The sequence below is a fragment of the Mauremys reevesii genome, linkage group 2 (genome assembly GCF_016161935.1).
Source record: "Mauremys reevesii isolate NIE-2019 linkage group 2, ASM1616193v1, whole genome shotgun sequence".
NCBI lineage: Eukaryota > Metazoa > Chordata > Testudines > Geoemydidae > Mauremys > Mauremys reevesii.
The window spans coordinates 190595002-190617235 of NC_052624.1; the positions used below are offsets into that span (position 1 = coordinate 190595002).

General features: G+C 38.6%; 1 protein-coding gene across 11 annotated transcripts in view; it reads left to right on the forward strand.

Moving 5' to 3' along the window:
- Positions 1 to 22234, forward strand: part of NETO1 (neuropilin and tolloid like 1) — an 83015-nt gene that overhangs the window by 56358 nt on the left and 4423 nt on the right. For all 11 annotated transcript variants that reach the window (XR_005594713.1, XR_005594714.1, XM_039526453.1 and 8 more), the window contains 2 exons: positions 6827 to 7055; positions 20684 to 20797. Coding sequence is in view for 9 of the 11 variants with exons in the window: in XM_039526453.1 (XP_039382387.1) it covers positions 6827 to 7055; positions 20684 to 20797 (343 nt within the window). In the remaining 2 variants the exon portion in view is untranslated. The remainder of the gene's footprint in view (positions 1 to 6826; positions 7056 to 20683; positions 20798 to 22234) is intronic.

The window sequence follows — 22234 nt, forward strand, 5'->3', positions numbered from 1 at the left end:
TCCAATAGTATCATCTTCTGTTTGTCGTTCTGGAAATTAGTGAAAACAGAGCCATGGTAAATTCATATATCTTTAGTCTGAGCCCTATACTTCTGAGAGTGAGCCACTGATGAATAGACTCCCCATTCTTATTTTTCCTCTATAGTTGTCAATGTTTTTGTCATTGTTTCTCAAAAAGAATATAGCAAAAGGATGTTTCCCCTTAATCCAATGGCTCCCTTCTTTGGTTGTCTCATTTGTCCAAGGCCAACTCAGTAGCGCTGGGCAATTTTTTTTCAGATAAATAGTTGATTCACCTAGTTTGAGATCAATAAAAAATATTCAGAAATTTAGATTGAATTCAGCTAATAGTTTTGATTACTTTTTTCAAAGTCAAGATGTTTCATTTTGATGTTATTTGAAATGAAACATCTTGACTTTTAGTTTCAAGCCAATGTTTCATTTTGAAAATTAGCTAGTTTTATTTTTAAAAAGGGGGAAAAAAACAAAATAGTTAAAGTGAAACAAAATAGTAGTAAAAATTTCAGTTAGAGTTTAACTGGAAACAACTTTTTTTTTTTTTTGGTTTTATCTTTCAGCCACCATTACATTATTTTTGTAGCTTACTCATCGGTGAACACTTGGATTAATTACAAATGGATAGCACATCATTTCTCCTCTCTTCTGGAGTGGAATAACTTTGTGCTCATCACCTATTTTCACACGTCTTCTAAAGGCAGCCCAGCAGTTGATGTTCAAAAAATGTCTTTTACCAGTGATGTGAGGGCACTACCCCTCAGCAGAACTGCCTCAAAGTCCAGGCTTTGCAAACTAGAGTGTGTGCGCACACCAACTTTGGAAAGCTGGGAGATAAATCATTTTGTGTGTTATTACAGAGCAGAATGAACAGAATGTACCTATCTGTTATAACATTTGGCATTCAGTACCCAAAATGAAAAGTTGCCTGAGAGTTACATAAAATTAGATGACAGATTTGTGGCAGCATTTCTCTATTCAATGAAAGTTTGGAGGAAATGTGGAATAGTTGTGTGGCAAAGGATGGAACAGGATTATTGCAAATACCCACTTTATATCCTATTTATTAGGTTATTGTCATATAATTGCAATATAAATACAGGTTTTCCACTAAACAGATGAGATTCCCATTCTCTGCTAGAATAGAGAGCTATGACTGATATTGAATGCGTAGACTGAAAACAATTATTGCACCATACTGCAAAATTAATTATTGATAGGTGTATCATCAAAAAACCATTTGTGCTTCCCTAATTCTGGGCTGCTTCTGGAGCTGGCATAACCCTCAGAATAAGTTAGGGCAGCTCCCAGTGCTGCTCTGATTTATAGCAGCTTTGCACCGATGCTTTTGTTCTGTTCCACAGTTCAGAATAGCCAGAATGCAAAGTGCTCCAGCCACTCACCCCTCCTCATCCTTGATATGGTCCTATTCCAGGAGCTGCACAGGAGGGTGGCATAGGCCCACCTAGGCACCAGGGGAATTAGATGCAGCAGAGAGACAAGTGCACAGGATTTTGAAGTCAGATCTAGACTGAAAGGAGCTTTTCTTTCACATACATTATTCTTGGCAGTTGAACAAATCCTTTCTTTATTATGTGCTTTGTTTTGGTACCTTATAAAGAACTGATTTTCTGCACACAAGTATTAAGGAAGTTATTCTGGGAAGTGGTTTGAAGCTTTTCCTAACCTGCCTAATCAATCACATTGTCACACCAAACCTTTGGTGAATGATTAAAAAATAACTCATCAAAAGTGATTCACAATGAAGAGATTATAATCTGACTTTTTTACTGAAGTTATATATTATTCATAGTTTACAATCTCTCTTTTCCTTTAGTATATTCAGTCAGGGCTTTCTGTTACTTTCAAAGCTAAATTAAAAAATAGTAGAATTTAGCCAGCATTTCTTTATTCATTATGATGATAAAAATACAAACTTAAAGGTGACAAGACAATTATTTAAACCATAATGCGATCAGGGGATATAAATTATATATGCCACAGCTACAGTGAAGCTTTATCATTTTTGTTGCTAATGGCATTGGCATTTACAGTGACATCTCAAAGCTCTGTAAAAACTAATACTCTAAAACTGTGCTGGTACATTTCTCCCCACCCTCCAATGTAACATGGGATTGGTGGTTTGAAGAAAAGGGTTTCATTGAAATTTTCTGACACAAATGTGGAAAAAGAAGATACAGTGGTTATGTTTCTACTTTATAGCATATTGTGTAGTTAAGTAAGAAAAGACCTCATAATGCTAAATATGGTCATGTGCAAGTGTTTGCTTAAAATATTAGCAACCCAGTTATTCCACATTGAAATCAGTGGCAAAACTCTCAAAGACCTGAATGGAGGCTAGAACAGGCCTTACATTTATTTTAAAGGACTCCATTAACTTTTGTGTGAAAGTTTCTTATGTATTGGCACTTAAAATCAGAATTAATGAGATTAGAAAAACAAGAAAAAAATTCTCATTTTCAGTTGGATCACTTTAAGCCTAACCCAAAGTTCAGTAAAAATCTTGCTGCTGACTGAGGTTTTTGATCATGAGCATTGTGAATTCTTCCAGCATATTCAGTTTGCTAGTCGGCTTCCACTATTTGTTTGGGTGTTTCACACGTCAGGTTAGAGAAATATAGGAATATATAGTCATAAAACTACACAAATTGGCAGAGGCATGATGGAGCAGGTATAGTACCTGAGATTACTTTTAGCTCTTTTTTTTTTTTAGCTGACCAAATACCAAGTTGTCAGAGTCTTTTTAATCGGGATTCAATTTTTAGTCATGCACTGAATAATTTAGATCTTTGATCTTGTGAAGCATTGTGGCACTGATCCAAATCCAACTGAAGTCAACTGAACGGCACTGATTGATTTCAATAAGCTTTGGATCAAGCCTTGGTTTCCTCATGTGAAGTTCTGAATGCACTCCACTCCTGTGATGATCATTGAGAGTACATGGAAACTCGCAGGATCAGGCCCTCCTTGGCTTTAATGTACAAATCTGCATTTTGTTTTTGGAGCTGCTCTTTCTTTTGCACAGATAACATACAGTTTTAAGCTAATTATTTAAATCCAACGCATCAATGTTGATTTCTAACAAATCTATATTTACTATGCCATACTGTGCTCCCAGATACACCGGTAATGCCAGAGCTGAAGTCCTGTGACTGAAAACAGAATTGGGACTAGGAAACAAATATATTTCATTTATGAAGCTCACATTGTTGGCTTGTTTGCAAACACCAGGGAGGTGAAAATCCACATTATCATGCTTTTTGTTCCTTGTCTGCTGCCATATTAACCTACTTTCAGAAACAGGCTACAAGGCTAAAAGGTGGTAGGCCACTGGAGGTCTTTAAAACAGAAGCCTGCAGAAATAAAGAGGAACATGTGAAGCGAATGCCTATAGTGAATGGATGAAGAAATTGCACTGAGTGTTACAACATATTGTGAGAATGGTAGTATGTAAAAGTTATGAAAATTGCCCCTGATTTATTTTGTTGGGAATGAAGACTGTTACCCCTAAACTAGCCTTACTGTGATTATTTAGCTTTTACAATAATATATTTGTGTGGTTTTTTGGAATGGGAGAGTAGTTGGTGTGAAAGATTCATCCATACTTTCAAATGCTCTTTCCTGGTGGAGAGTGCAGTTGGGGTACAAATATAGTTATTAATTGCAATGATGTGGTGAAGGCACTCTGGGGTTCCCTGTCAGAGCTCCTTTACAATAACTTGTAGCCATAGTGCCCATCTAAGGTGGAGGAGTATAGGGAAGTAAGATAAACATTTACGTCTCCAATCTGAGCAGGAGGTTATGCAGAACTACGCCAGTGCAGGATGAGCACTGGTGAGGATTGTGCTTCAATTTATGTTGTGCTTCTCCTTGTGCACAGGAGGTGAGCAATCTGTTCTATTCAGTAGAATGTGACAGATTGTTCTCCACAGTATACGAGCCATCAGTACAGAAGTGTTATGACCCTGTCTATCCCACCCACCCCCTTTTTTCCAGAGTCTTGCTTTGGCAAGGGCATATACTTCCCAGAGCGTATGGCGTGCTATTGTTGTGAAGCCCTTCACAACCATGCAAGGAGGCGGAAGGAGTCACTCACAATCTGGCCCTTTAAAAGAAAAATAGTTGCCCAGGATTCACAGTCATTTGCTGGTGGCCTGTAGCGATCTGGCTGGGTGCTTGTTGGAGACTCGCTTGTTTCCAGCTCCTCCTACAGTTATGCCGAGTCTTCCTAGCAAAGAGAAGCCTGGAGCTTGTAAAAGACTACTGCATACAAAGTAGTCTGTACCAGAGGCAAATGCTATTTAAGAAATGGAGGAGAGGAATTAGGAGCTACTCTGAGGACTGGAATCCCCTATGGGACTAGAGAAACCAGCTGTCAGCAACAGAGGAGCATCTGGGGGAGTTGGGGAGAGGGAGGAAGTAGGAGGAGAATGAAGAAGTTGAGGACCAGAGGGAGAAGAGGAAGAGGTGTTTGGGCAGAATTCACGTGCAGGAGAAGGGAGCCAGGGAAATAGAGAGGAACAGAACAAATATTAAGGGAGGTGAAAGAAAAGCAAAACACGGATTCACTTTTTAAAAATACACTAATTTTACATAAATATCTCCTAATTGCTACTTTGCCAGGTAAGTAATTGCTATAGTTGCCCCAGGGATGAATTATATATACTCATGAGTGGTAGCGGAGGTGGTCTCCAGACAATGTGCCTTAAAAGAGGTCAGTGCGGTGAAGAAAGTTGGACAACACACGAAAAAGAGCAATGTAATAATTCTTCTGTCAACTTCAACTATTAACTGTGTGTGTTACATGCAAAGGACAGTACTGTAGATAGAACTCAATGAAATAATATTTTGCTGACAGAAGAGTTTATGGATTAAAGCAAAGTGTTCCATTTTAATAGAATCACACAACTTCTGTCAACCTGTGGTTTCTTATAAAATCCAGCTAAACTGTTCATGAGAAAAAAATACATTAGAGCAATTTGGTTGTAACAGAACCGTCTCATTCATGCTCTTCAGTGTATGACCACTCCAGTACAGCTGCTGGGAAAGAGCTTGAGCTAGTAGCTAGAGAATGGGATTGAAGGTCAGGATTTCTGGCTTGTAGTTCTGGTACTGATACGCTGTTACTTTGGTCACTTACCTGCTCTGTGCCCTGGTTTCCTCATTTGTAAAATGGGAATATTAACATTCACAAGATTGTTGTGGTGCTCAATTAATGTTTGTAAATCATCTTTAAAACCAGGGATGAAACATAAAAAAGAATGTACAATATTATTAAAATAAGGACTAGATGAATATAATGAAATCAAGCAACCCTATTTTCATGCTCTGGCTTGATTATCACAAATCCTATTAAGAACAGCATTCTCTAAAGAGAGACTACTTGTCAGGCATAAAAAGTACCCATGGATTCCAATACTGTATCTAAAATATAATAGGTGATTTAGAAATATACATTGTGAAGTGGGAGGCTGTTAAATAGTGCCCATTCATTCTAAGCAATAGGAGTATTGAAACATGAGTGCTGTGACATCTAGATTCCTCCATATTGTCTGGGAGGAGTTGTGCTTATATACTTTCTTGAAGCCACAAAACTAGGGAGATCATGCTCCTCCCCTTCTGTCTTTTCATGGGAAGAACTATTTGAAGTCGAGATTTTTTTGTGGAGCTAGTTCATTGGAGAGAGAAGTAATGCTGATTGCTACTTCAGCTAGAGGGTTTTTTTTGTTTGTTTCAAAGTAAAGACGCAGCTTTGGGATACATTCAATCATTGGGTTCAAATACATGTATAATTTTTTTTAACTATTTCTGCTGTAATCTACCTTTCTTCAATATTTTCCTAAGGTGTGCTGGTTATTCTGTATGGTCTAGTTGTATATCATGTGCCTGCCTAACCTCTGATTTACTTTCTGTAATATTGGTATGTTTGATTTTGCTTTAATTTATTAGGAACAGCTCTCTCATCAATAATATGGCTTCCTCTATTGGAGGTCAAATAGAATTTAATTGAGAATAAGTTTTGCTTAAAATTAATAAACAAATGTACTGGATTCTTTAGCCAGGATGATTATTTTAGTTATATTTGATAAAATGGCTTAAAATTCCAGAAAAAGATGTTCCTTTTTTATTAAAGCCTCATGGGGTTTTAGATTAATTTCTCTGAAACACTGTCGGTTTCATCCCTGTTGACATAATGATCTGGGCTTTGTTGAAAAAGACCGAGATGTTGGCCAGACTGCTTAAGGAAACATGAAAAAGATTAATGTTTGGGTTCTGAATGGTTTCTAGATTCTCACTTCCTGAGTCAGTGGAGCTTAGCCATGTCACAAGGATGACACACATTGACTCTCTGGAGGGAGCTGCAAGTATTTGCCTTATTATTCTTCTGGTTGGGTGAGTAATTGAGCAATATTGTGTCAGTACAGGAAGAAGTTTCTGACCTGTCATCAGGCTGGATGATTAGAGGACACACTTGTTTCTCCTAAAAGAGATACATTTAGGAGTTTAAATTGGGTCTCAGAATATGGAAGAAAAGAAACATTTGGACCTTCTCTGGACTAGACTTTAGAACAAGGCAAAATGTGATGAAGAATAAACAGTACTCAGTTATTGTATTAATGCAAAAACAATAAAAGTGGCCTGTGTTTTGTCACCTCTAATAGCAAAAAGATTGTGATCTGATTACAGTTCAAGTGTCTATTTTTCATCACAGGGAGAAGTGCTGTTTAATTGTTCTTGTTCCTATTTTGGTTTATATGGTTCTTTTGTTGTTGTTGTTGTTCTTTTGTAGATCTATTTACGATTCTTGGACTATGAAATGCAGAATTCAAATGAATGCAAAAGGAATTTTGTGGCTGTCTATGACGGAAGTAGCTCGGTGGAGGATTTAAAAGCTAAATTTTGTAGCACTGTTGCTAATGATGTGATGCTGCGTACAGGTCTTGGGGTAATCCGCATGTGGGCAGACGAAGGCAGTCGAAACAGCCGATTCCAGATGCTCTTCACATCTTTCCAAGAACGTAAGACTCTAAGCACTCTATGTTTCAATATGTCAAATGATACAAGTCTCATAAACTGTTAATGACACTTTCTTTATACAGAGTAAGAACTGAAAGAACTTCCTTAATAAGCTATTAAAATTGCAAACCAGATTTTTATTTCATATTATGTTACACTGTATGATAGTTTGTGAGACAGTGGTTAGACTACAGGACTGGGAAGCAAAACATCTGGATATCAGTTCTAACACTCAATTGTTCTAAGACCTCGGGCAAGTCTCTTAACCTCTGTCTACCTCAGTTTCCATTTATTTAAGGTGAGGCTGATCAAACTGAACGGTTTCTGTGAGGCCTAATCACTGACTGTTTACAAAGTGCTTTGAGATATTAAGATGAAGGGCACTGGAGAACTGCAATATGATTATTTTATCACTAGATGATGTGTATATATTAATAAGCAGGTACAGCATCTCCTGTTAAGTAAGGGATGATGGTTTAAATCCTTTGATTTAATGTTTTAGTAATCATAGAAGTTATCTAGAAACTTTATATGAAGTTATGGTTTATAAAAGATACAAAAACTTAAATTTGAATAATATTCATTTTTGGCAGCTTCTTGTTTAATTTGTAGAATAAAAACAGCAACAATTCTTGCACTCAGAGTAAGAGGAAAAGACTATATGTTTTTATTTATTTATAAATTATGATTAATGTATTTAAAAATATAATCTTTAGTGCTCTTCATCTCGCATCTGATGTACAGTACAGTGAAGTAAGTAATAAGTGTCCTGGGGAGGAAGGGGTAGGTAACACGAATATAGGCAATAGCAATAACTTGTAGCCAGACTGCCAGAGTTCCACAAATAAAAATATTTGGTTTACCAGAATGCCATCAGTGACTAGAATGTGTGCATAATCCCATCAAATACATTCTTCATCTGCATTCTGTATGTACCCTATGATGAAGCAATGAGACTGTAGCGGTGAGCCTTTGTAGTTCCTTAATTTGACTCTGATTAAAAATTCCTGACGCTCTACTGACCTGCAACTGTGTTTGTCACAGTTCTCTCACATTGCACCCTTAAGGGTAGTTTGTGTTTCTCTAGTCTATAAATCAAGTCGGTGTCTAAAATATAGAGAGAATCCTCTGTTGAGATTATGCCGCTTTTTGCTTTGTTTCCCTGGCTGGAGAAGTCTTGAATATTCAAGGTCTGATTCACTGGAAAAAAGAAAAAAAAATCTTTCTCTGTTACCTTAGAAACAGAGAAATAGGCATTGAGGATTCACTGCTTCTAAAGAACCAAAGAGTAATGCATAGGATCATCAACTTATGACCAAGATTTGAGCAAGTATATGTTTACAAGGCTTTGAAATTCAATCATAGCTATGGAAAACCATTTTTTAAAATTTGTATTCCATGAAACCTGGAAACAGTTCTGTAAACATTGTTCAGCCCCCTCCCCTGGCTCCCCCCCCCAAAAAAGCTGGTGAGTAGCCACTTTATAATAAACAACATCAGGTGTTAAACCATATTCTGGAAGGACAGTTGAAAATCTTTTCATGTCGTATTAACTGGTCAATTTCCTCTAAACTGTCACTGACATGTTAAAATCTTAGCACACATTAAAGGCTAAATTCTGCCATCAGATACTTGTACCACATCAGTTGTCCAGAGATGATTATGTACATAGACGATTGTTGTGTGTCTGAGTTCAAAGTTAAAGCAGATATCTGATATGCCAACTATACGACACAACATGTGGGGATGAAAAGTCTAAATCTTTTAGCAGCACATGGAAATGATGAGATCATCCACACACAGAGGATGAGATTTGCAGCTTTCGTAGGCACACAATTCAGCAACATAAAGATCAAGGAAAGAGAAGCCACAAGGGTAGGAGGGGAGACCTATGTCACCACTGTGAGAGTAACCGAGAAATAGCTGTTCTATTCATTCAGAGCCAAGAAGGAAGGGAAAAAAAGGCAATTCCTTAGCAGGGCAGGTGGCATTTCACTGTGCCATGAGTCTTGCTTATTGATCTCAGTTTAGTAAGGGTTTCACATTATTATTATTTATTTCACATGTGCATAGACAAAGTAAAATGGTGAAAGAGTGGCAAAGTAAAATGTTCTTACATTTTATGATAGGGGTCACCAAGTGGCACTGTGACACAAAGCCTTTCAAGTTCCATTTCTTAATGTGCAATGTTCACGCTTTAGAACACATACTGTGATGGTATTACTTTTGGTTATGCAAGGCTTTGTGTCATGGCAGTGGTCCTGATGGTTTGCAAGTAGCAGGAGAATTTGCTTTCTGCCTCAGTTTCTCATTAGAATAAATTCTTTAGGCACAGTAGCTCTCTGGGAACTGGGCATTAATTCTAGGTAGAGAAATCTGAAGAAAGGCTTTGCCTGCATGCTGTTTAAGTACCTGTGTTCCAGGACTGATGTAAAACAAGTTTATGCTTTAGAATATACACAAACTCTGCATCACTGGTTTCTCCTCCAGTAGGAAGCTGTTCTGCAAGACCCTGAACATTTGCTATTGCTCTGCAGAGGAATGACAGTGGTATCTTATATATGGAGATATACTTATTTCATAGAACTGGAAGGGACCTTGCAAGGTCATTGAGTCCAACCCCCTGCCTTCACTAGCAGGACCAAGTACTGATTTTATCCCAGATTCCTAAGTGGCCCCCTCAAGGATTGAACTCATAACCCTGGGTTTAGCTGGCCAATGCTCAATCCACTAAACTATCCCTCCCCCCACAATTACAATTGGACACTAGTGTCTGAAGTAAGGGCAACAGTATCATACAAAGTGAGTCTAATTTGATCGTGCCAACAGAACTGAGTGACTGATTCTAATATGACTGAAAATAGTAGCAGACTCTTAACATGTCAGTATGAACTCAGTATTCAGTGAGTAGAATCATCAGCTCTATCAAATATTGAGTTTTGTCCATTTAAGCTGTTCAGTTCATCTGGCCATGGTCCAATCCCATTTTGTGTTCTTTCAAAATATGACTTCATTTTAAAATGCCCTTTTACCATGCCCCAATAGTACTTAATAATTCCTAAATGTGATAGTCAGTGACTGCAGCATACTTTAACTGTATATTTAAATGTATATTTAAAATTGGAATAACAGGAGCATAATGAAAGGATGACAAAAAAAAAAGATGTTTGTTTGCATGTTCAGTTGAGACTTGAAAAATTATTCTTCCCTGAACTATCCTCATAAATATTATAGGTGTTTCCTTCCCCACTTACTGGCTGTTCACTTCACCTGCCTTAACTCTGACAGTGATCTGCAGCCTGATTAACGACAGACATACTTTCTACAGACAGCTACCGCCCCTTCAGTGAGCTTTGCTTCTGAATAGCCACACCTACACTTTAACCTAAAAGCAGACTCTCAGAACCTGGATATATGGATAAGAGAAAATCCCTCTGTATGCACAACAGGCAAGATGCTCATTCTATCACTTCTGACAGCTATTTATTAGTACTCCATCCCTCTATCTGTAATCCTGAGTGCACTGGACATGCTTGCCAATAAGGGAATCGCCTTCATCCAACCTCCATCAGAAAATATCATTCTTTCACCTCCCTTCATCACTATCCTCAGTTTAAAAAAGGATTGCACTGAGCCTTTTAGAAGTCCTATTATGCTTGGCTGTCTTAAAGGAGTCTCTACAATTCTTCCTAGTTTCCTTCTCTAAACTCAAACATATTCTGATAGTGGAATATTGGACCAGATTTACTAGTGCAGTGCTACCAGCCAAATCCATCCTTCCAGCCAAACTAGCCTGCCCAAAAAGGATTGCCTAGTGTAAAGGCAATCCTCCAATGGGATAAAGACAGTGTAGAGACTCTATTATTTATTATGTTTGTTAGTTCATAACCAAGCGTGTGTTACATAGTAAGAAAAAATCTCTGCGCTGAAGAACTTAGTGGTAAATAGACAAAACTCATGCTACTCTCACTCCTTCCCACTAGCATAGTAGGAGAAAGAGGGAATCATTTGGGACACCCTTTGCCAGACTGATCCTCAACTGATGTTTGGCCCTTTAGGGACATTTTGAAGCTAGCGTAAGTGAGATGATCTCTTAGGCTGCCCTAATACCAAGCAGGATGACTGACCCGGATTCAGATAGCTATACCAGGATTTGGGATAAATTAAGCCACCTTTGTATGCACGCTCTCGAACTACACTCTGCAAAACAACCAAAACCCAGGAGCTAGGCCATAACATCACATTCTTCTGAAAAAAAAAATCAAATTTCATGATCTAGACATAGACTCTGTGTGTATGAATAGAAATAGTACATATGCGTGTGTGTGTATTACAATAAATGTGTATGTAGATGTGCAGTACATTTCTGAACCACATGTTTGTGTGTGTGTGTATGGTAGTTGAGGCTGCACAGATATTATTCTTCAGAAACTCCTACCTTTCTGAAAAAATCTCTTCTTCCAAGCTGAAATTTTCCACATTTGGAGCATTTTAAGAAATTTGAGTGAAATCTGTTCACCTATTTTTGAGTTATGCAGAGGGTGAAAAATAAAATATTCATTACATCCATCAGCTGGAGAAAATGGAATGGTGCAAAAGAGAAAAACTTCAAAAACTGAAACCTTCTAGTTTCCAGCCCAATTTCTAAAACTAACCCAAAGATCAAATCAAATATGGATGCTGAAGTATTGACTCTGCACTGTGGGAGTCCACAGGAAGTGAGAGATGAGAGTCCAGGTTCTGCTGACAGTTACATTGGTGCAACCCCCTTGATTTCAATGAGGTTTCACTGTCTTACCCCATGAGGCTACATTCACAAGATTGCAGCATTTTGGGTTACTAGTTAGGCTATTAAACATATACCTTAATATACAATAAGTTCAATTCTGTCTTCCCAGTTGACTTGAATGAGAGAGTCAGGGATGTATCTGAGGACAATTTTGAAGTCTTATGGGCCATATTCTGCCTAGATTTACACTCTTGCAACACCATTGGCTTCAGTCAGGTTGCATGCATATAACTTAGGGCAGAGTTTGTCCTCTTAGGGTTTTCCATTTCCTAACCCAGGACATGATTCTACTTCCAATAACCCACATTAAGTAGTATGCTGCATGTAGTTCTATTGGTTTCCACGGGACTATTAATGGAATAAAAATGGCTGTAGTGATAATTGGCCTATCCAACTCATGAGCCAGCTCTGGGAAAGTGTATTTATAAAGTGTCACAATACCCTATAACAATAAATGTTGGTGGGAAAAGGTGAAAAAGGGAGATAGACTGACTTAGTCTGAACAAAAAGGCCTACTGATATAATTCAAGGACTATGTTAAGATCATGCCTGATAAACCAGACAAATATGGGACTGGAAGTCAATGAACCAAAATTGGTGTGTTAGAAAATAGGCCTAACTGGTGGACAAAATAAAGGGAAGATGACCTATTCCACTCATCACTCCCTTTTGTGATTCTCCAAAAAGGAGACTTTGGAAGAAACTTTGGTGGAAGCTAATGCAACAATTGCTGACTGAAACAAGGGGAAAGATTGAGCTTCACCAACATGGCTGCCACTTCTGCGATCTCCTGGGACCCCAAGATACACTGTAACAATGTTGGACTTTCCTCAGCCTAATCCTGAGGGATGTTCTGACTAGAGTGAGTCAGAGAGAGTGGCCCAGATGACACCACTAGCTCTTGCTAAATCCCAAACAGCATCTGGGATGTGAGACTTTGTTGCTCCCCCACCTCCATGTGTCGTTTTCCTTCCTTACCTAATTTCTTCTTTCCTATCTCTCACCTTTTGCCTTCTGTCTAATAAGAGTCTGGCTTAGCCAGCCAAGACTGTATAGTTTGCAACTTTTCTGGAAGTCTGTAAAGAAACAGAGGTAGCTAAAAGCAATGCTCTACATAGCCTGATGCAGGTACAAGTTTCCCAGGCCCTGGAGTGGCTCTTAAGACTGAGTGCTGTGCCTCTGGCTTTCCAGTAGTAAGGTTGAAAATGGGTCAACACTAGAGACAAAAGCTGCATTTACTGTCTCTTCCCTTCCCTTTGTGTTTGTTTTTGTTTTTGTTTTGTCTTCTAAAAACTGGGACTGAAATTTAACAGCCTCATGAATAACAACATCTCCATCCCATCTCAAGTAACTTCATCCCTCCTTCCACGCAAAAAAAATAGAGTTACCATCTTTAACACCATCTAAAACTATTAGAAGGGTTTCCTTCTAAAATCTCTCCATAACAGGAGGGAAAGGGAATAAGGGGTGTTGTTAAAATGAAAACCTTAGTTAATACTTTACATTACAATGGTTTTAACTGTTTTTCCTCCTTTTTCTGTATCTTTATTAAAGGGTAAAAAGGATTTGTCATGTGTTTGCCATGGCACTAAGCAGGCTGAGGCCTTTGTATACCAAACCCTGATTCCTGTTTAAAAGTGTTGGACAGAGTCATGTTAACACCTTTGACTCTCTTTGGGCCCATTTATGCCGTCAATATTGATACCTGACCTATCATGTAAGAGTGGCAAAATCTTGACCATAATCCACATTATTTAATGTTAATCAAACAGTTACAAATTAAATTAAATTAAAAACAATCCTAAACACTGATGTGTATCTACTGCTAACCCTTAGCAAAATTCCCATTTACTTAAATTGTAAGCTTTTTGGGGAAAACACAGTATTTCTGTCCTGTGTTCGTACGTTACTTAGCACAATGGGGTCCTGGTCCCTGACTGGGGCTCTGAGTACTATAAAACCAATAATAAAATAATATGTAAACCGACCAAATGTGCTTCAGGGTGGCCATAAACAAGACAGATTGGCATTAAGTAAAATATTGTTACTGACAAGTTCCTAATGGCAATGAAGGTGTTGGGTGTTTTTAGGTGGTATGCGGTCATTAATGTTAGGAAAGAAAAGTACAGGTTATACCACCTTCATGATTAACAAGTGTATTGTAGTGTGTGCTATTTTAACAATTTGAATGGCATAAATTAAGTGGAAGAGGTATAGCATTTTTTCTCTGGAGTATGAAGGAAAAAAACTTTGCTCACAGTTTCAAGGATGGTGGGAAGAGTACCTGAAAGATTTTGCTTCTCATGATCTTGTAAAAAGAAAGTCCTTCTTCTTCAGTAAAGAGGAGTGGGGAATAAACTCCCCAATTGAGCTGTTGCTTAAATGTAAATATCTTGCACACAGTGCTGTGACTATTTAATGCTCAGGGGGATTGTGTGAAATGTGAACTCACTTCCCAACACCCCACTGCTATGGGGATAGAGTCACTAGCTCAGCTTCTGGGGTTTCATCTTCACTGCAGAGATCACCCTGGTGATCAACACGTAGGTCTGAACACCTGTGTATGGGCATCCCCATTGCAAAACCCTACCATTATTGCTGTGTCCTCACTATTTCTTCATTCAGCTGTGTCTCAGGGAATATCCTATGGTTCTTTTTGTTAAGACTCTTTGATTCTTTTCCAGTGAACTATCAGTTGCAAGAGAACTGTCCTTCAGGAGAATTATGTAAAGGCACTGGAGGACGGTTGGCTCTTGAGTGATTTAGCCTGCATCCTCACCACCAAGTGGGGGGTTCCAGCCTGAGTGTAAAGCAAAGCACAGATTCTAACCCACACCCCCAGCTGGACCAGTATTAAAGCACCTCCAAACCTGAGTCAGAGGTTTTTCTGTGTGGATGGTTAGGAGGGAGGTTTGGGCTAGAACACAGGCAAAAGTTTGGGTTAACTGTGCAGTGAAGAAATATCCTAGGAGATGAGAGCTGGCAGGGGGAGGATGGGGAAGAGCTGCTCCATTGCTGTTCCTGAAGAGGGCATGCCTTGAGAATTCACTACCCATTCCATGGTAACTGAGCTCAGCTGGGTTGTGAAGCTCTGGCCTTGTTCAGTGACAGGTCAGGATTTGCCCTTATACAAATATTTTGACACTGCTGTATTTTGACACTGTTTTTTAGAATAGCCATGTAAGCTTACAGAAATTTGGTGAAGGTAAATAATAGTATTTCACTCACATTATACACAGAAATCAAATATACTGCATATAAATGTGTGTGTATCATACAGTCTTTTGGGGGTTGTAGCAGAGGTTTGGGCTATTCCTGAATCATAGTTGCTTGAATTGTGTATAAAACATTTCTTGCTGAGAGGACTGTTAGCTTTACTTTACCTTATCTATAGGTAAAAGAAGCAAATTAGATTTTGAACAAATAAAAAATACTGCTTTCATTTGTCTTGTATTATATAAATTGGGCATATGGAATGACTCTCAATTAGGGCTGTGCAAAAAATTTTGGATGATTGGTTTATTTGCTGAAAAGTGTAGTTTGATGTTGACCAAAGTCATTTAAGAATTTGACACAAATTTACTGAATAGTGTTTTGGGGAAAACAGAGTAGATTCACAAAGGGACTTAGGCTCCATTACAAAACAGAAGGAGGTTGTGCCTGATTTGGAGCAGAGATTTGAACTTGGGAGTCCAACTTTGCAGATCAGTGCCACCCAAACACTAGGCCTTCAGGGGAGAGGCCATTTTGTACCTTTTATATATTGGGGTTTTAGTCATTGTCCCTAATGAGTGCTGTAAGAAGAAACAGTTTATTTTTTTTCTTCTTTCTGCGAGGTCATCCATTTACTTCATATTCTGAGCGTTGAATGTGTTTTTAGATCCTCTGGTGCTAGTGCACCATCTTGTGTCCAACATTTTAAATAGCTGAGAGAATGTGAATCAAGCAGAAAGCAAAGATTCTCTGTGTTTGTAACATGGCATATACTGTAGCACTGCAGTGAAATAATGCTTTAATGACTGGGCAGCAATTCAAATGGCAGTTGGGAAAAGTATTAGATGGTTTTAAAACTGCCTTTAACTGGTGCATTAGTTTGATATGGACTATTTAAAACTAGAATTTTCTTATGTTTTGAGTTAAAATTGTAAAGTTTTAAAGTTGTAATAGAAAAATAGAGCAAGTTAGCTAATATGATGGGTTGTGTTATAATTTGGTCATTGTGCTGAATGAGTGTACATTACGAATTTCTAGTCTAATCTCCTTCTGGGATCTTTATCTAAGTCTGCTCTGGGATGCAGGGGGAAAATGAGTGTGGGTATGTCAGTCTACTATTCAAGTTTCATTTGGGAACTAATGAAATCACACCTAACTTGGAAGTCTGCTGTGAGAGGCTCCATATGGAATAGCAAGCATTTTGCAGGAGCATTTGCAGAGTTGTGTGGAGAAGTGTATGCTATGTTTTCTCACATTGCACTTAGCTGTAGCTAGTGATATAAAAAGCTACTTTTTGTGAGCAATAGAACTCTACCCCCAAATTTAAAATCTCCACTAACATTAGTGACACACAACCTGAACTCTGATCTTTTTCACCGTCACTTTCTGAAACTTTCAGGCATCTCACCAAACCCTCACCTCAACCATCCCACTCTACCTGATGCCATCTTCATTTTGTCTTCCATGCCATCTTCTTCAGGGGACCCTAATGACCAGCTAAATCTCTTCACTATATTCAGGGGAAGCCATATCAGACCCAGTCATCCCTAGTCCTCTCTGTTACTTTCTGGAGTGACTGAGATGCCCACGTTCTGGAGTAGTGAGGCTCAGAAACTCCTCTGCTGCATCTCACTGATCTGTCTCTTCAAAATACAGAAGTCACTCTGGAGCAAATTCCCCTGTGTACTGGGGACTGAGAAGCCTTCAATGTTGCTGCTAGATCTCATCCTTTGGTCCCAGAAGAACCACTAATCAAAAAATCCCAAAGGTTAATTGACTGTTTTACACCTTTCCCAAGGTTCAGGGCATCATATTGAGGAGCTGACTATTTTAAACATCTAAATCATGGTGTATATTCTTAATTTTTAGATTTATGAATTTGTTACATTTGGATTTCTGATTGTTATTACTGTGTTCATCTTCACCCAGACTGGCTCTGAGGCTGTCCACCTTCTCTATACATTTAATGCCATGACCTATCCTCCACCTGCTTCCTCCTTTCTCCATAGTTCTATCACTCAGCTTTTCTTTCTTTTATTCTCAACCTCTTACTCCTTTCTCTTTTCCTTTATTTGTTCTTGTTTCCTTTGCCTTTAAAAAAAACCTTGCTCAGCTCCTCCTCCATTTCACTTTTAAGCTTCTTAACATATCGGTTCTTAATACACTAAAGTCCCAACCTCACCTTGAAAACCTCTAACCTGTTTCTCACCCTTGCCGCTTTTCTGAAACTGCCCTCAGTAGGGGCATCACTAATGATGTCCTTCCTGTCTAGTTTAAAGGTCTCTTCTACATACTCCTCCTAGATCTGTCTGCTACCTTCAACACCATAGACTAACCCCTGTTCTGAAACTCTGTCCTACTACTGCTTTAGTGGTTCCTCATTTCTTCCATCCTCATTTCAGTTGACATCCCTCAGGATTCTGTCCATAGTCTATTCCTTTTCCACTTTTTCCCTTGGTGATCTCATCCACTTCCATATCTCCAATGAAGTACCCTAAATGTCCGAGTGCCCCACTATCTCAACCTTAAATATATTAAAAAGTGAACTTTTCTTTCCTCTAAAACTGTCTTCTACCATCTTTCTCAAAATTGAGAATTCCTCCACCCTCCCTGTCACAAATTTCCAATGTTGATGTCCTCTGATCCCTCACTATCGTTCCCCGCACATGTCCAGGCTCTGCTTCTTTTTCTAAAATCTGCTGCCACTTCTCTAAACCACACTTATATGGTGGCTTGTCTTGTCTCTCCCTTGACAACTGTAACCTATTAATTTCTAGCCTCCATGTTTCTCACCTCTTTTCACTCCAGTTTATTTAAAATTCTGCTGCTAGAAATTGTCTTCTGCTGCTTCTCTCACTATATTGTCTTCCATCCTTGAATTTCTTCAATGATTTCCTGTTTAATTCTATATAAAATTTTTGTCATCCCCTTTCCAGCCCTGCCTACATCTCAGCTGTCATTTCTGCCTAGCTTTTTTTCTGGGGTACCCCATGCTCCCCTCTCTCTCCTTAATGCTGCTTTTATCTCCTCCTTGCACTCTTTATCCCCCACTCCAGTCTCACACTTGGATCTGCCTCTATTTCTGTGCATTGTGATATCCTATTCTTCCTTCAAACCGCTCCTCAAATTCCCCTTATTGGAGTTGATTTTCCATCATTAGTCTCTTCTCTGGTGCTTAGGACCACAACAGCTAGGATTTACTAAGGCCAGAACAAGACATAGGCGTCTAAGTGTCTCTAAACCCTCAGGGGCAGAATGCCTTTCTCTCCATGCTCTGAGACTAGCTTTGCTGTTCTTTTCTCACCACAGGTTTTGATTATTCTAAGTTGTTGTTTCAAACTTCTTACTGTCTCTCCTTTCCCTTCCTGTTTTCTTCTCTCCCAATCTATTCTTTTTTGGTCTCCTTCCCCTGTGTTCTACTTCCTCCTTGCCATATATCCACATACCTCAGCATGACTGGCTGCTCAGCATGACTGGCTGTGTGAATTTTTTTCCTTGGAACATAAGCTCTTAGAATCAGGGGCTGTGTTTATGTATATATAGTGTATAGCTCCCAGTACAATAGGGCTTCTTATTTTGATTGGGATCTCTGACTATTGCTATAATGTACAAATGCAATAATATCTCAGATGGAGGCAACTGTTCGACATAACATGGTGTCTCCACCAGCCCTCACCACCAAGTGGCTCCACACAACAGTAGGAGCAGAGAGAGAGAGAGAGAGATTGCAGTCTGGGGCCATGGCAAGGTTGGGGAAGTTTTTCCCAGCCTTTTGAACAAACTGGGCTGAGATTTTAGCAAAGCTGCTCTGGTCTGTTGGTTTTCTGTGGAAGCCAGGTGAAATCCAGCCATTTCAGCTTAGCTGAACTTTGGTTTTGAAATGCGGTGTTTAAATTCCAAACTCAAATGGTCGTGGGGGTGGAACCTTCAAAGATTGAAACAGAAGAATAGAAATCCCAACCTCTGGAGTCCATGTAAGCCAAACAGGGCAAGTTTTCACCCAGCTGTACTTTGACAAGTATTGTACATTTTACTCTACCAATTTATAGGGTTGGCTTTTTTTAAGAGCAACACGATGATGAAAACAGGTGGGGGGTGTGGAAAGTATGAGGGTAAACATGAAAAGACCTTTTAAGAACATTAAGGTACTATCACAGAAATACATGTTTATGATCAGACAGATACATATTTATGCTTTTTTAAAAGGCATATTATTTAGCGGATGGAGCATACTTGCTCTATTGGAGTCATTATAATCTGCTTGGCTAATTAAGTGGCTTTTGGTGTATGTGCTAAAATTGAAAATACAGATTATATCTGTTATGTTCTATTGGGTGACTGTATTTTTTGGGAAATGTACAAGTTTTGATAACATTTATTATTTGCTTAACAGACTGTAACAGCTCTGAAGAAGCCGTTACAGTCAATTATGGAAATCTGCAGTTAGGCACTTTTTAAAAAGTGGATTTCTTTTTATGTGACATAGGAAGTCATGAAGTTCCACAGTATAAATCCTTTGTACTGTTCTTAGTTTGTTAATCTGCAACTGCTCTAAAATACATCTGTCTCAATGCCAAGCATGTGTGCGACCGTAAGTCCTACTTAAAAAAAGCATAGAACACATGCTCTCATGAGAACAACAGTTGGCTTCTAAAGTCATTTTTGTGACCACCACAATCCTTTCAGATTAATCAACGTGATTAGAACATTTAACAACTTTCAGTTTTTTTAAGCAAATGCTTTCAGTGTTATCTGAGCACAAACACTTGCTTAAACCAATGTGTTTATATTGGTTTTACTCTGATATAACTAAACAGTTGCCATTAAAAAATGCTAAAAAAGTCCTTTGAATTTCTTCTTTTAATAAAAGGAATGTTACTGAAATGACACTTTATATATGTAGCATTAAATATTTTAATTTTACCCTTTTAAAGCATTGTGAAGGAGAATTCTTACCAGCCTAATACATGAGGACTTTCAGCAGTTGAACAGCATAGTTCATTTATAAGCATGACCAATTCCTGTTGATGGCACTGATTTTGCATGTGCAGCCTGATAATATATGGCCTTCAGAACAACTTTCATCCTGAGGCTTTAGTAGTATTATTGACTTGATTCCACCAGCCTATGCACCTTAGGGGAACTATGCACTACCCCTGGCTCATAGCGCTTTACAATCTTTGTACATGCAGAAGGACAAATTTGCATTGTAGTTCTCCTTTCTTATCATTTAGAGTATTTTATCTCCTGAGGAATGGCTATGTTCAGATGCTGGTAATATGAGTCTAAGTACATAGGTAGATCAATCTCTTAATTCACTGACACCAATATTTTATCTAGAACTGAGTTTCTACAAATTCTAAACTGAAATATTTATTAGAATAAAAAAAATTGGGCAGTAGTCCCATCCATCTTAAACATGAGAGAAATCCTGTGCCCCAGATTAGTGTGCTGTGAGCGATTTGAGAGTTGAGTGGTGCAACTAGTATAATAAAGAATTACTGCTTCTGAGGAACCTCTGTCATACAGTTAATTGCTGTTTAAGATTACGTCATTCCTAGGTGTTCTTAGTATGGAAAGGTGAGTGATTTACTGCTTAATATTGGTTTTCCTTCTTTTTGTTTTTAGCCCCCTGTGAAGCCAACTCGTTTTTTTGCCATAGTAATATGTGTATTAATAATACATTGGTCTGCAATGGACTCCAGAACTGTGTGTATCCTTGGGATGAGAACCACTGTAAAGGTAATTTATAGGTATATAGAGCTGGAATTGTCAAGATATTTAACTATGTAGGGAACAGCATGATTATACTCAGTGACTTATTAACCTATGTGCCAGACCTATGGGTTAAGGCTTCAAGCAAGGGCAAATAGGGGGTAGTATACAGCAGACAACCAAGAAAAGAAAAGGGATGAAAACACTGGTGAACCTGGATAAAATGTTGCCATTTTGCTTTGCTTTTAACTTAGCTGTATAGGTTGTGACCCATTGGCTGGCTGTCATGTATATGTGAGGTTTAGTCTGTTGTTCAACTTTGGAGTCCATGTCATAGATACCTTTACAGTAGTGGGGCAGGAGGTGGGGCATAAAAGTGTGTTTGTTCTTTTATGAAGTGGGCTAGGAGGAGAAAGAAAGGTTTAGGCTATCACTGGCTACTTTGACATCAATGTAGATGGCAGGGTAAGTAGAGAAAAAGCATCCCTTCTGATGTTGGAAATCAGTTTTTCCAGTTGTGATGCCTGTTGCTAATAACAGCAGCACTGAAACCCCAGGCACAACAGGAGTAATTCTGTATCAAGCAGCCAAATCCATGTATAATCTCACAGTCAAGTTGAAATCTAAAGAATAGATGCAGGAAAGCAGGCAGGATGTCTGTGTCATGGAGAGATATTGGCACTCCTGATCAGGTGGTGGCATTGGTTTCCAGGTGGCCTATGTCAGATTCCCTTTACTTTTGAAAAATTCAGCATTTGTTTTCTTCAGAAAAAATTATTTAACTAACTCTCCTTTGAGGCTGTGGACACCATTTGCTTATTCTGTCACTGCAGATTTGATCTTGGAAACATGGGATAAGCCAAATTTAGGAACCAATCAAGGGGGAAAAAATGAGGGTGGCTTAACAGTCAGCTTATAAGTGCACTGAAGTCTGTAAAATCCTCTGACAAGCAGGGAAAGAAAATAAAATGTAAATGAACTCATACCGGCAATGAACACAATGAGGCACTTAAAAGGAGTAATATTCCTTGCAGAAGCTAGGCTTACAGTTGAGGAAAAGTTTTTATTTTTTCTTCATAAATTAAAAAAGGAGGGGGACCCACTCCTCCCTTTAATTTCTAGAATGAATCTCATCTCCCATTGTCTAAGTGCCATACTGAAGCAGTACCGTTACCACTAAGGCATGTTTTTATTTATTCCCCATTATATTTCTTACTAGAGAAGTAGATTTGCTGGCTCCAGCAAACAAATAGGCTGATTGCGGTGCTTCTGTTTTTTGAATCTGGTGCTTCTGCCAGGTCTTCTTCACTTGGTTGGGAAGACCCTGGAACCAATCTACAGTAGCAGACCGATGGGGAGTGAACCATCACATTAAATACCTCGAAGGCCACAAGATAAGGTGCCTGCAGGCCAAGCAGTGGGTGTTACTGATTTGTTGTGAATGCCTTTGATTTTGAAGTAACA